Source organism: Petromyzon marinus, chromosome 58, assembly GCF_048934315.1.
Source record: "Petromyzon marinus isolate PM22_M1 ecotype Great Lakes invasive population chromosome 58, UKy_Petmar_22M1.pri1.0, whole genome shotgun sequence".
In the NCBI taxonomy this organism is placed as follows: Eukaryota; Metazoa; Chordata; class Hyperoartia; order Petromyzontiformes; family Petromyzontidae; genus Petromyzon; species Petromyzon marinus.
Genome location: NC_133724.1, coordinates 720,088 through 736,502, shown reverse-complemented (window position 1 = coordinate 736,502; position 16,415 = coordinate 720,088). Strand labels below are relative to the sequence as shown.

General features: G+C 52.2%; 1 protein-coding gene across 3 annotated transcripts in view; it reads left to right on the top strand.

Annotated features, from left to right (window-relative positions):
• Window positions 1–16,415, top strand: part of LOC142905726 (E3 ubiquitin-protein ligase RNF213-like) — a 116,098-nt gene that overhangs the window by 58,808 nt on the left and 40,875 nt on the right. For all 3 annotated transcript variants that reach the window (XM_076052802.1, XM_076052803.1, XM_076052800.1), the window contains exons 30-39: window positions 86–222; window positions 854–955; window positions 3,644–3,768; window positions 6,228–6,353; window positions 7,020–7,144; window positions 7,802–7,943; window positions 8,256–8,391; window positions 8,666–8,857; window positions 9,952–10,127; window positions 16,234–16,400. In XM_076052802.1, coding sequence (XP_075908917.1) covers window positions 86–222; window positions 854–955; window positions 3,644–3,768; window positions 6,228–6,353; window positions 7,020–7,144; window positions 7,802–7,943; window positions 8,256–8,391; window positions 8,666–8,857; window positions 9,952–10,127; window positions 16,234–16,400 — 1,428 coding nt within the window. The remainder of the gene's footprint in view (window positions 1–85; window positions 223–853; window positions 956–3,643; window positions 3,769–6,227; window positions 6,354–7,019; window positions 7,145–7,801; window positions 7,944–8,255; window positions 8,392–8,665; window positions 8,858–9,951; window positions 10,128–16,233; window positions 16,401–16,415) is intronic.

The following is a 16,415-nucleotide window of genomic DNA, read 5'->3' as shown; positions in this document are numbered from 1 at the left end:
GCGCACGTACGTACGTCAGCCACGGGCCATGTGTGGCCGCTCGTCTCTGATGGGTGTTGCGCTGGCGCCCGGGCCGGTCCCGCAGGTCACCACGCACTCCCGTCTGCTCACGGGCACCGACGTGGCCGCGCTCGCTGGAGCCCTGGAAGTTCCCCCCGGGAACGTCTTCCTCCTTGCGCTGCAGCAGTTCGACACGGAGCAGGCGTTCTGCCGCAAGATCCGGTGAGTCGCACCTTTTAAAACTGAAATAAACTACTTAAACTACTTTTATTTTTCGGGTTAAGGCCCATACTGAGCTATGTAGTTCTTTTTCAGAGGCTCCCTGCCTATTACAAATGATGGCTCAACGAGTGGCTTATCGTCACCTGGAAATTTTTTACAGCCAAATACTCTAAAATACCTGTTTGATAGAGGGGGCTAAACAGGCACCGCATGGGCCAGAGAAGAGATGGAATGATGTGGTACAAGAGGATATGTAGATGAGTAGACTTACCAATAACTGATACCAGCGGTGTTAAGATTGGCCTTTGTGGAGGAGGCTTGCGAAGGACTCTAATGGGCAGTTGGAGGCAGGAATGGAGGGCAGAGCAGCAGAGCACCGGGTGGCTAAAACACAGCGAGTTGGCACAGTAGGTGGCACAGCTGGTGAATCTGCCAGTCATCTCAGTCAGTCGACCCGTGACACTTGCTGTGTCTGTCCCGTGACCTCCTGCCAGCCAGCGTTCGACACTTCACGTGGGCTCAAAGTGCCATGGTGATGTCACCGCTACTTAGCGGTGGATGGAGGTTGTTGTTGTTGTTGATGCATGTGCGCGCGTGTGTGTGTGATGTGCTTGCGTGCGTGCGGTTGCAGGGAGGTTTTATCGCTCTCCGCCAACTCGGCCGAGCGGTTCCTGCTCGTCCAGTCTGACTTCGAGGAATCGCGATGCGGCGCCAACCTCATCGCCTGCGCCAAGTGAGTGCCGCCTCGGGGGCGCCCCGCGTGCAATCCAACGTCTCTCGCTAGCAAGGGGATCGCCGGGCATCGGCTCCGGGACCCAACGCGTCGAGCGGCCGGACCAGGGGTCGGCTCCACACACAGTGGTCTCACTCTGTGGTGTGACTCTGTGGTCTCACTCTGTGGTGTGACTCTGTGGTCTCACTCTGTGGTCTCACTCTGTGGTCTCACTCTGTGGTCTCACTCTGTGGTCTCACTCTGTGGTCTCACTCTGTGGTCTCACTCTGTGGTCTCACTCTGTGGTGTGACTCTGTGGTCCCACTCTGTGGTCTCACTCTGTGGTCTCACTCTGTGGTCTCACTCTGTGGTCTCACTCTGTGGTGTGACTCTGTGGTGTGACTGTGGTCTCACTCTGTGGTCTCACTCTGTGGTCTCACTCTGTGGTCTCACTCTGTGGTCTCACTCTGTGGCCTCACTCTGTGGTCTCACTCTGTGGTCTCACTCTGTGGTGTGACTCTGTGGTCTCACTCTGTGGTCTCACTCTGTGGTCTCACTCTGTGGTCTCACTCTGTGGTCTCACTCTGTGGTCTCACTCTGTGGTCTGAATCTGTGGTCTCACTCTGTGGTCTCACTCTGTGGTCTCACTCTGTGGTCTCACTCTGTGGTCTCACTCTGTGGTCTGAATCTGTGGTCTCACTCTGTGGTCTCACTCTGTGGTCTCACTCTGTGGTCTCACTCTGTGGTCTCACTCTGTGACCTGACTCTGTGGTCTCACTCTGTGGTCTCACTCTGTGGTCTCACTCTGTGGTCTCACTCTGTGGTCTCACTCTGTGGTCTGACTAGGCCATAACGGAGGCAGTCTCTGGTGTAGGCCAATCGGTTTCAAATACAGTGCATACACTATTATTATTATTATCAGATAATGTTTGTTTGCATGTATTGCCACAAGTACGTGTGGTTAATGCAAACTTGATGCCTTGCAAAAGGTTTCTTATTTGGTGTTTGAACATCTTAAAACCTCCTGTGTTATTGCCGGTATTTATTTTATTAAGAGTAATTTTCTTTTTACTTTTACAAGAGCCCGGTACAAAGCGCAAGCGACGGGGGGAGAAGAAGGGGGGGTACAGATATTCCACGAGCAACAATCCCGAGGCCAGGTGCCCCACGAGGGCATGGGAGACGGAAGGGCGTTTGGGCTCACTGCCCTACTCACGTAGGGCAACCATCGGGATCGTGGTCATTTTAGGGGGAGGGGAACGAGAGGGATGGGGGCGGTAGAGCATGTACCCAAACAGGACTGCAAAATAAAGTAACGTACACGCGCCGAGTACGGTTGGATACGTACGGCGCGAAAGAAGTTCAACGTACGTACGTTGATTATTGTGGATTCCCCGGGGCAGCGGCTATCTCACGCCCATCATCCGTGGGATGGCATGCCAGGGTTCTGTCTGTCGGCTCGCATGTCAGGGCTGCGTCTGTGGGATGGCATGTCAAGGTTCTGTCCGTGGGATGCCGTGCCAGGGCTCTGTCTCTCGGCCTCCTTCGTCACGTTATTTATTGAGGACCACCGTCTCGTACTCACATTGCATTGCGGCACTCGAAATATTTAGTTTTTGTTTTTATTTTATGGAATTCGAAAAAAATGGGCTCTTCTTCTTGTTGTTGTTATTTTGGTTGCCGACCCCTGGGCCAGAGACAGTAGCAGTGGAGAAGAGAGGATCACGTTTCTTGACTCGAGCGCAGTTCATTATCGTTGTACGTTGAACTTCATTCGCACCGTACATAGCCAACCGTGCTAATCGGAGATGTGGGGGAAGGACAACAAACTAAGCACACAAAGCAGTTCTAGAGAATTGAGTTTGTCAATCTAGATTATTTAAAAGTGCATAGCTCCAGTGGCTTCCTAATATCGGAAGGAAGAGCGGTCCAGATGGCCGCAGAAGGGGGCGATGCGGTGACCGTCTTTGTTCAAAAGCAGCTGCTGCTGCGAGGATGACCATCGGAGTTCGCGTGATGATGGTTTATGCTCCTTGACGAGATCAGCAAGGTGTTGTGATTCATTTGTGGCGAGCACTTTGTGTGTAATGAGTGCAACCATAGAACGTGTTCAGCAACCGGAAGCCAAGAAAAAGCTTGGGGGAGGAAAGAGATTATGATGAGGACGATAACGATTGTGGTGATGTGGGGCGTGAGTGGGTCGGTGAAGTCGCAAGTGAGTGGGTAAGTGAGTTAGCGGGCGAGTGAATGAGTGGGTAGGTGAGGGAATGAGTGAATGAGAGGGTATGTGAGAGAGTGGGTGATTGAATGAGTGGGTGGGTGGGTGGGTGAGCGCGTGATTGAATTAGTGGGCGGAGGCGGGTGATGGGTGAGTTGTTGTGACCTGCAGTGCGGTGGTTGAATACAGTGCGGATGAGATGAAACAGTCGTTCTCGTGTCCCCACGTGTCCCCACACGTCCCCGTGTGTCCCCACACGTCCCCGTGTGTCCCCACACGTCCCCGCGTGTCCCCACACATCCCCGTGTGTCTCCACATGTCCCCGCATGTCCCCACACGTTCTCCCACACGTCCCCACACATCCCCGTGTGTCCCCACACGTTCTCCCACGTGTCCCCACACGTTCTCCCACACGTCCCCACACGTCCCCGCGTGTCCCCACACGTTCCCGTGTCCCCCCGGCGTGTCCCCCCGTGTGTCTCCAACCACAGGTACTGCACTATGAATGAGAGGGGCCGTGTGGCCGCCGGGCCGCGTTGCAGAGCGCTGCACGTGTTCTTCATCACCAAGCTGCCGCGCGCCTCCGGGCCCTCGCAGTACGTCGGCTTCCAAGGAGGTGCGTCGTCGCGTTAGGCCCGTCCCTCTGTCTGTCCGTCCGTCCGTCCGTCCCTCTGTCTGCCCGTCCGTCCGTCCATCCGTCCGTCTGTCCGTCCGTCTGTCCGTCCGTCCGTCCATCCGTCTGTCCGTCCGTCCGTCCGTCCGTCAGAGATGCTGTTGCAGATAATTAGTATTCTACTGTTGATGCTGATGAAATGTCTGCTGCTGCTACTGCTGATGATGATGATGATCATTATTCTACTGTTGATGACGCTGTTGCTGCTGCTACCTGCGTAGTGGCGTGTACGTGTGCGGGTGCACATGGCCTGGCACAAGCGTCGTGGTGACGTCACCGCCACTTAGTGGCAAATGGCGGTTGTTGTTGTTGTTGTTGTTGTCGGGAGCGGTAGTGTCGTGGTTAGCGCGCTGTGCTATGACCCCGGCGACCCGAGTTCCATTCCCACTCACGGCCAACACCAGTGACGATTATTTGAACCTGTCCTGGACCTCCCCTAGGTCGACTCAGTCTCAAATCAGTACCTGGTGTGGTGTCTAAACATAGACACTGGGAAGACAAAGGTGGCCGGGCGTGGTGTCGGCCACCCACCCCCTCGTGTACTGTTCCGGCCTTCATAGGTGCTCGCTAACAGCACTTGCCCCAACAGTCTGTTGAAGCTACACGGGGGATCTTTGTCTGTGTGTGTGTCTCATAGGTGATGCTTGCTAATAGCACTTGCCCCAACAGTCTGTTGAAGCTACACGGGGGATCTTTGTCTGTGTGTGTGTCTCATAGGTGATGCTCGCTAACAGCACTTGCCCCAACAGTCTGTTGAAGCTACACGGGGGATCTTTGTCTGTGTGTGTGTCTCATAGGTGATGCTCGCTAACAGCACTTGCCCCAACAGTCTGTTGAAGCTACACGGGGGATCTTTGTCTGTGTGCGTGTCTCACAGGTGATGCTCGCTCACAGCACTTGCCCCAACAGTCTGTTGAAGCTACACGGGGGATCTTTGTCTGTGTGTGTCTCATAGGTGATGCTCGCTAACAGCACTTGCCCCAACAGTCTGTTGAAGCTACACGGGGGATCTTTGTCTGTGTGTGTGTCTCATAGGTGATGCTCGCTAACAGCACTTGCCCCAACAGTCTGTTGAAGCTACACGGGGGATCTTTGTCTGTGTGTGTGTCTCATAGGTGATGCTCGCTAACAGCACTTGCCCCAACAGTCTGTTGAAGCTACACGGGGGATCTTTGTCTGTGTGTGTGTCTCATAGGTGATGCTCGCTAACAGCACTTGCCCCAACAGTCTGTTGAAGCTACACGGGGGATCTTTGTCTGTGTGCGTGTCTCACAGGTGATGCTCGCTAACAGCACTTGCCCCAACAGTCTGTTGAAGCTACACGGGGGATCTTTGTCTGTGTGTGTGTCTCATAGGTGATGCTCGCTAACAGCACTTGCCCCAACAGTCTGTTGAAGCTACACGGGGGATATTTGTCTGTGTGTGTGTCTCATAGGTGATGCTCGCTAACAGCACTTGCCCCAACAGTCTGTTGAAGCTACACGGGGGATCTTTGTCTGTGTGTGTGTGTCTCATAGGTGATGCTCGCTAACAGCACTTGCCCCAACAGTCTGTTGAAGCTACACGGGGGATCTTTGTCTGTGTGTGTGTCTCATAGGTGATGCTCGCTAACAGCACTTGCCCCAACAGTCTGTTGAAGCTACACGGGGGATCTTTGTCTGTGTGTGTGTCTCATAGGTGATGCTCGCTAACAGCACTTGCCCCAACAGTCTGTTGAAGCTACACGGGGGATCTTTGTCTGTGTGTGTGTCTCACAGGTGATGCTCGCTAACAGCACTTGCCCCAACAGTCTGTTGAAGCTACACGGGGGATCTTTGTCTGTGTGTGTGTCTCATAGGTGATGCTCGCTAACAGCACTTGCCCCAACAGTCTGTTGAAGCTACACGGGGGATCTTTGTCTGTGTGCGTGTCTCACAGGTGATGCTCGCTAACAGCACTTGCCCCAACAGTCTGTTGAAGCTACACAGGGTATCTTTGTCTGTGTGTGTGTCTCATAGGTGATGCTCGCTAACAGCACTTGCCCCAACAGTCTGTTGAAGCTACACGGGGGATCTTTGTCTGTGTGCGTGTTTCATAGGTGATGCTCGCTTACAGCACTTGCCCCAACAGTCTGTTGAGGCTACACGGGGGATCTTTGTCTGTGTGTGTGTCTCATAGGTGATGCTCGCTAACAGCACTTGCCCCAACAGTCTGTTGAAGCTACACAGGGGATCTTTGTCTGTGTGTGTGTGTCTCATAGGTGATGCTCGCTAACAGCACTTGCCCCAACAGTCTGTTGAAGCTACACGGGGGATCTTTGTCTGTGTGTGTGTGTCTCATAGGTGATGCTCGCTAACAGCACTTGCCCCAACAGTCTGTTGAAGCTACACGGGGGATCTTTGTCTGTGTGTGTACGCCCGCAGGCCCGTGGCTGTCCGTGCACGTTGACGAGCTGCGGCGCTCCCAGGAGCAGCTCTCTGACGTCACGGCGCTGCTCGGCCTCTCGGTTTGCGAGCTCTTCGCGCGCTGCGCCGGCATCGACGACGCAGGTAAACAACAACAACAACAGTGGTCGCGACAACGTCAGCATCGACAAAAACGACAACATCAACAATAACGTCAGCATTAACGTCAATAATAATAATGTCAATGGCATCAACAGTAATAACAATAACGTCAATCACGATAATGTCAATAACAATAACGTCAGCGTCAACGTCAACAAAAACAACGTCAATGACAATAACGTTCAGCGCAATAACATCAGCAATAACAATAACGCCATCATTAACATTAACAGCAATAACTTCGACAACAAGGTAAACAACATCAACAATAACATCAAAAACAACACCATCAACAATCACAACAATAACATCGACATCAACAGTAATGTCAACCAGAACGTCAACAATAACATCATCATCATCATCATCGATGGCACGCCCTCTTTTGAATGACGTCACAGGACCACTAACTTCCTCTGCGAGCGTGGGGCACACTGAATCCAGTGAATGCCGCCTACACTCCCGTGGCAACCGCGCACCTCCGCAACGGGCGACTGTGAACGCAATAACCGCTTGGCCACGTCGCTTCCGTAATTTAACCACGGCCCCGGTGTTGAACCTCGGATTGCGATGAGTAGGGGGGGGGGGGGGGGTGCCTGTCTGGTCGCAGCTTGCGTTGAACGTGGGTGCTGTGTTCACCGTGTGAAGCCGGCGAGGAAGGCGTGGTGGCGATGGACGTGGAGGGTGGAGGGGATGCAATGGAGGTGGAGGAGGGGGAAGAGGTGGAGGATGAAGAGGAACCCACAGACCAACTCGAGGAGATGCGACCCACTGTGAGCGGTCCACCACAGACGCCCCAACACCGGCCGCCTGCGGCTTTTTGGCTAAGAGGAATGAGGATCTTGATTTGTGCCGGAGGAATCCGATGGGCTTTTGAAGCTCTTTTTCAAAGGTGTCCGGTAGTTTCACAAAAACGGCCACCGCATCGCGCGGCGCTTTCAGACGCGCTTCTCCAGGCCGTCTGGAACGCTCTTCTCCAGGCCGTCTGGAACGCTCTTCTATCCGATATTAGGAAGCTACTGGAGCTATGCACTTTTACATCATCCAGATTGACAAACTCATTTGTTTAGAAATACTTTTTTTCCCCGCACCTCCGATTAGCACGGTGGGCTACGTGCGGTGCAAAAGATTTTCAACATACATTCACACACACATACACCGGCACCTTCTGAACGCGTTCTCACAAAGACAAAGATCCCCCGTATAGCCTGTAACAGACTGTAGGGGCAAGTGCTGTTAGCGAGTAGCACCTATGAAGGCCGGCACGGCACGCGAGAGCGTGTTTTTGTGACCAGCACCATGCCCGGCCGCCTTTGTTTCCCCCGTGGCGATGTTGTTTACCCACGGCACTGGGTTCAGATGATGTGCCGCTGGTGTTGGCGGCCGGTGGCCATGAGCGGGAACTCTGTGTGCGTGCGTGTGGAGCGCAGGCGTGCACCGCCGCGTTCAACGCCGTCGCGCTGGTGCGCAGCTGCGTGCAGGCGGCCGCGAGTCAGCTCAGCGACCCGGCCGACCCGGGGTCGCGCTCCACCGCCCGCGTGCAGCTGCTGCTGCGGCTGCTCACGTCCCACGGTGAGACACATGTGTACACGCGTGTGTACGTACGCACGTACACACACGTGTGTACGCACGAACGCGCGTAAGCAGACAATATTAATTGACCGATGACGGCTCAGCATGTAGAGGAACGCGGAGCTCGAGGGAAATTTGTCTCACCGCGTGGCTGCTGCTGCTCATCCGCGGTCCCTCCTGGCGCCTCCCGAGTCATCCTCTCTCCGTCTCTCCGTGTGAGAGCGACGAGCCCCCCCCGAACTCTGCGATCCTCTGAACAGGAAGTTGTTTTCGGCGCGTAACAAGCTCCCCCTCTCCCTACGCGTGCGGCAGCGGCGTTCACGCGCGTGCTGCTGGCGCGGCTGCTGCAGCTGATGCGCCAGCGAGACGCGGCGAGCTACACGCCGCGCGAGTGGGCGGTGCGCGAGGCCGGCAACCAGAGCGGCCTGCGTGAGGGCGGCACCTTCCGGTGAGCCGGCACCCTCCACCACTTCTCCCACTCCCCCCCAATCACCCCCCAGCACACACCCCCCCCCGCCAACCACCCCGCCGGCCCCCCACCAACCCCCCCCCTCCCCATCCCCCCCCGCCCACCCTTCCCCCTCGTCCCCCCTAGTCCCCCCCCCATCCTCTCCCTCGATGTGGATCTCACTGAAAATGACCGCGGAAACAAATCTCGACCCTTCTCGTAAACCACCGTCACCGACGCCGCCCTCGCGTCTCTCCGTCCGTCCGCGACCCAGGCAAGTGCTGTGGCTGCACTTGCAGCGGGTCGTGAGGCAGCTGCTGGTGCAGGTGCTGGCCATCGTGGACCGCGACCGCAACCTGGACCTGCTGGAGCAGAGCGGAGTGCCCCGCGACCTGGACGCGCTGTGGCTGAGCATCTTCGGGGACCCTCGCGTGCTCGAGATCAACTACAACCACGACCTCGGCGGGTGGGTGCCACGCCAGCCCCCCTCCCGTGCCCACCGCTGGAAGTTCAGCAAAATTGGGCGGCGTTGGCGGCGGTGCTGGTGGCCGTTGCTGGTGACGGTGGCATTGGCGGTTGTGGCGGTGGTGGCGGCGGTGGCGGTCGTGGTGGCGGTGGTGGTCGTCGTGGTAGCGGTGGTGGTGGCGGTGGTGGCGGTCGTGGTGGCGGTGGTGGTGGTCGTTGTAGCGGCGGTGGTGGTGGCGGTGGTGGCGGTGGTGGTGGCGGTGGTGGTCGTCGTGGTAGGGGTGGTGGTGGTGGTGGCGGTGGTGGCGGTCGTGGTGGCGGCGGTGGCGGCGGCCGTGGTGGTGGCAGCTATGGTAGTGGTGGCTGCACTGCTGTATGTTAAAACAAACTCAAACTATTTTTATGTTACTTAGTAAGGCCCGCTGAGCTATATGTGTGTATGTATGTTGAACTTCTTTCACACTGTACATAGCCAACCATGCTTTTCAGAAGCAACCTGGCCACAAATAATAGCTTAACGAAGTGGCTTATTGCGTGGAAATTTATAGCAGCCCAATACTCTAAACCCACGCTGATTCTAAATGTGAAGGGAAAAACCCGAGGACCCGGAGAACAATCTACACCGCCACGGGGAGAGAGACACGCAGACTCCAAATATACAGGCGAGGTTGTTAACATCTCGCCACCGTGGCGCCCCTGTGATCATCCAGCAGCAGCGAGGGGTTGGTGGATCGTCCGCACGGATGTTTTGAGACTCCCTCTCTCATACCTGTGGGTGCGAGGCGAGGAGGAGCCGTACCTCTGGCTCTGCCAGGTAGAAGGCGGTCCAGCAGAGTGTGTGCACTCATCTCCATCTGTTTATTCCATCTGTGTACGTGGATAGAGCGTTTCGCCATCGCGCAAGGCGTGGCGTTTCTTCGTGCGCTCCGGTTTCCTCCCCATGTGTATAACAATGATGGTAAACACACACGACGTACACGTCCGGCACCGCAACGGAATCGAAAGAAGAACTGATGTACGTGCTACCGGAACGGGAGAGGGTTGATAGGCGCTCGCTAACAAACGCGGGTTTTGCGTGTCCGCACGCCACGGTAGGGACGAGCAGCGGGAGGTGCGCGTGGAGAGCTCCTTCAAGCGGCCGCAGCAGCAGCAGCAGGAGGGGCAGCAGCAGCAGCAGGAGGAGGAGCAGCGCGGAGCATCGGCGCCGTTCAGCTGGGTGCTGCGGCAGCAGCTGGAGCAGCTGTGGGCCGAGGCCGGACATCTGGCGAGCGGTGAGTGGAACGCCGGCACGACTCGGCGCTCGCCCTGCACGCGGTGGTGGCCGTCGCTTCCTCTCCGTCAGCGGCGGGGGCCGGGACGCCGGGTGGGGGAGAGGCAGTTTGAGCGCTGTGACGGCAGTTCGGAAGGAATCGAGGATTGATCTTTGTTTTTTGTTTATTTCTTTTTCTTCTCCCTGACTTTCCGCTGATAGCTTGTGAGGTCTACTATACGTGAGGGTGAACTGTCCTGTGTTCTGAATGAACTGCCCTTGCCACCCTTCTGCATCAGCCAGCCAATGAATACCCAGACATTGGTTTAATCACTATACAGTGCATATTTCAACTCAATATCTACTTGTTTTTTATGGTTAATTATTTACAGGCCATGACAAAGGAATACCCCTAAATAACGGCATTTCTCTCTATATGAACGTATTGGCGGTACACCGGTGGTACATGCTATAAAAAGAAAATCATATTTTTAGCAAATGCAATTTATTTTCCTACGATTCGCAACTCCAGTCAGAAAGTTTTGCGGGGCGGTGGTGGTCGTGATGGCGGTGGTGGCGACGGTGGGGGTGGCGGTGGTGGTTGCGGTGGTGGGGGTGGCGGTGGTGGTTGCGGTGGTGGTGGTGGCGGTGGTAGCGGTGCTGGTGGTGGCGGTGGTGGTGGCGGTAGTGGCGGTGGTGGTGGTTGTGGCGGTAGTGTTGGTGGCGGTGGTGGCGGTGGTAGGGGTGGTGGTGGCGGTGGTGGTTGTGGCGGTGGTGGTGGTGGTGGTGGGGGTGGTGGTGGCGGTGGTGGGAGTGGTTGTGGTGGCTGTGGTGGCGGTGGTGGCGGTGATGGTGGCAGCGGTGGTGGTGGTGCGTCAACATCAGTTCTCGTGATGTCGAACCGGTGGGAAGCCGAGCGTTTACACGAGCGGCTGACCGCGAAGGAGCTTGACCGTCTGTTGCCGTACAGCAGCACCCAGCCTGCTGGCCATTGGCTGCTCCGTGTCCCAAAGGCAGATTTCACGCCTCGTGCCCTAGACTCGGTCGGACGCTTCCTCGATTTGTTTCCGGAATAATTTTCTTGGCGGACGGTGGCATGGTGGTGGCGTCACCACCACACGCTCGCGTGGGACAGCAGCTGCTGAATCCCACTCAAGGGGCAACGGCGAGACATCGTCAGACTGTTTTATTAGGACCGGTGTCTTGGTATGCTGCTGCACCGATGTACTGCCAGTACGTCCGCATGCCCTACAAATTAAAACCATTTTGGGGGGGGGGGGCACTCGACCCTTGGTATATTAATAACAAAAAGTTTTCGGCTCGTTACGCTCCGCGCATTTACGACCCCCGAGTGGCGTCATCATCCCACCCCTGCGTGGAATGACGTCACAGTGCCCCCCGCCGCTCCCCCCCATACTCACACCCATCTCACGCAAATGTCGTGTGCGGTTGCTGGTTTTAACGATGATTTTTATCGCCACGGTTAAATCCACATGACTGTCGGAGTCTCCTCTTGCTGGTTGTACGCGGCAACGTTTGGGCGACGTTACACAAACACAAGACGGTCAAGTTTTTCTTCTTCTTCTCCTTCTTCTTCTTCTTCCGTGCGGCCGCTCACGTAGCTGCATAGCAACCACTAAAATGTATTATTCAGGTTGATCGAGCCAGACAACCACGTCCTGAGCAGCGGGAGTAGTTTATCGCTGTGATGCCTCCTTCGTGTTTGTGGAGCGGGTCATTGCGTCGTTACACGTTGTTCGGTCTGTTTTGTCCGGAAGCCACTTGAGTTATGCACTTTTAAATCATCGACATTGAAAACTCATTTCTTTAGCACTGTTTTACGAGTTTAGTTTGTTGACTATCCCCCGCACCTCCGATTAGCACAGTTGGCTACATACGGTGCGAAAGAAGTTTAACATACACACAAACTACTTTACACTACACTACTACACACTACACTATTACACACTACACTACTACACACCACACTACTACACACTACACTACTACACACCACACTACTACACACTACACTACTACACACTACACTACTAAACACTACACTATACACACTACACTACTAAACACTACACTACTACACACCACACTACTACACACCACACTACTACACACGACACTACTACACACTACACTACTATACACTACATTACTATACACTACACTACTACACACTTCACTACTATACACTACACTACTTTACACTACGCTACTACACACGACACTACTACACACCACACTACTACACACGACACTACTACACACTACACTACTACACACTACACTACTACACACTACACTACTACACACGACACTACTACACACCACACTACTACGCACGACACTACTACGCACCACACTACTACACACGACACTACTACACACTACACTACTACACACTACACTACTATACACTACGCTACTTTACACTACACTACTACACACCACACTACTACACACGACACTACTATACGCTACACTACTACACACTACACTGCTACACACTACACTACTTTACACCACACTACTACACACCACGCTACTACACACGACACTACTACACACTACACTACTACACACTACGCTACTTTACACTACACTACTACACACCACACTACTACACACTACACTACTACACACTACACTACTATACGCTACACTACTATACACTACACTACTGCACACTACACTACTACACACGACACTACTACACACTACACTACTATACGCTACACTACTATACACTACACTACTACACACGACACTACTACACACTACACTACTACACGCTACACTACTATACACTATACTACTACACACCACACTACTATACACTACACTACTACACACGACACTACTACACACTACACTACTACACGCTACACTACTATACACTACACTACTATACACTACACTACTACACACGACACTACTACACACGACACTACTACACACTACACTACTATACGCTACACTACTACACACTACACTACTACACACGACACTACTACACGCTACACTACTATACGCTACACTACTATACACTACACTACTACACACTACACTACTACACGCTACACTACTACACACTACACTACTATACACTACACTACTATACGCTACACTACTACACACTACGCTACTATACACTACACTACTATACACTACACTACTACACACTACACTACTACACACTACACTACTACACACTACACTACTACACACGACATTACTACATGCTACACTACTATACGCTACACTACTATACACTACACTACTATACACTACACTACTACACACTACACTACTACACACGACACTACTACACACTACACTACTATACGCTACACTACTACACACTACACTACTACACACTACACTACTACACACGACACTACTACACACTACTATACACTACACTACTACACACGACACTACTACACACTACACTACTACACACGACACTACTACACACTACACTACTACACACGACACTACTACACACTACACTACTACACGCTACACTACTACACACTACACTACTACACGCTACACTACTACACACGACACTACTACACACTACACTACTACACACTACACTACTACACACGACACTACTACACACTACACTACTACACACTATACTACTACACACTACACTACTACACACTACACTACTATACACTACACTACTACACACGACACTACTACACACGACACTACTACACACAACACTACTACACGCTACACTACTACACACTACACTACTACACACTACACTACTACACACTACACTACTATACACTACACTACTATACACTACACTACTACACACTACACTACTACACACTACACTACTACACACTACACTACTATACACTACACTGCTACACACGACACTACTACACACGACACTACTACACACGACACTACTACACGCTACACTACTACACACTACACTACTACACACTACACTACTACACACTACACTACTATACACTACACTACTACACACTACACTACTATATGCTACACTACTATACACTACACTACTACACACTACACTACTACACACGACACTACTACACACGACACTACTACACACGACACTACTACACACGACACTACTACACACTACACTACTATACACTACACTACTACACACTACACTACTACACACGACACTACTACACACTACACTACTATACACTACACTACTACACACTACACTACTACACACGACACTGCTACACACTACACTACTATACGCTACACTACTATACACTACACTACTACACACTACACTACTACACACTACACTACTACACACTACACTACTACACACTACACTACTACACACTACTACACTACTACACACTACTACACACTACACTACTACACACTACACTACTACACACTACACTCCTACACACTACACTACTACACACTACACTACTACACACTACTCTACTACACACTACACTACTACACACTACACTACTACACACTACACTACTACACACTACACTACTACACACGACACTACTATACACTACACTACTATACGCTACACTACTATACACTACTATACACAAACTACTTTACACTACACTATAAACTACACTATACACTACACTACTACACACTACACTACTACACACTACACTACTACACACTACACTACTATACACTACACTACTACACACTACTACACACTACACTACTACACACTACTACACTACTACACTACTACACACTACACTACTACACACTACACTACTACACACCACACTACTACACACCACACTACTACACACTACACTACTACACACCACACTACTACACACTACACTACTACACACTACACTACTACACACTACACTACTACACACGACACTGCTACACACTACACTACTACACACTACACTACTACACACGACACTACTACACTACTACACACTACACTACTACACACTACACTACTACACACGATACTACTACACGCTACACTACTACACACGACACTGCTACACACTACACTACTACACACTACACTACTATACGCTACACTACTACACACTACACTACTACACACTACTACACTACTACACACTACACTACTACACACTACACTACTACACACTACACTACTACACACCACACTACTACACACTACACTACTACACACCACACTACTACACACTACACTACTACACACTACACTACTACACACGACACTGCTACACACTACACTACTACAAACTACACTACTACACACGACACTACTACACGCTACACTACTACACACTACACTACTACACACTACACTACTACACACGATACTACTACACGCTACACTTCTACACACGACACTGCTACACACTACACTACTACACACTACACTACTATACGCTACACTACTACACACTACACTACTATACACTACTACACACTACACACGACACTACTACACACGCTACACTACTACACACTACACTACTACACACTACACTACTATACGCTACACTACTACACACTACACTACTACACACTACACTACTACACACTACACTACTATACACTACACTACTACACACTACTACACTACTACACACTACTACACTACTACACACTACTACACTACTACACACTACACTACTACACACTACACTACTACACACTACACTACTATACACTACACTACTACACACCACACTACTACACACTACACTACTACACACCACACTACTACACACTACACTACACTACTACACACTACACTACTACACACTACACTACTACACACTACTACACACGACACTGCTACACACTACACTACTACACACGACACTACTACACACTACACTACAACACACGACACTACTATACACTACACTACTACACACTACACTACTACACACTACACTACTATACACTACACTACTACACACTACACTACTACAAACTACACTACTACACACTACACTACTACACACTACTACACACTACACTACTACACACTACACTACTACACACGACAGTACTACACTACTACACACTACTACACACTCGTGTTGAACTCGACCGCTGTGGGCGTGTGGCGGACGCAGGCCCGCAGGCCTCCAGGGCGGACGGCTTCTGCAGTCTCTTTGGGGCGTCGCGTCTCGGCGAGCTCTGCTCCGCGCTGTCCCCCGAGTCGGCGACGCTGCTCGCCGAGCGCTACCTGGAGGACGTCGTGAGGGCGGCGTTCCCCGTCACCACGGCCGCGGAGCTGCAGGTGGGAGTCCTTGAG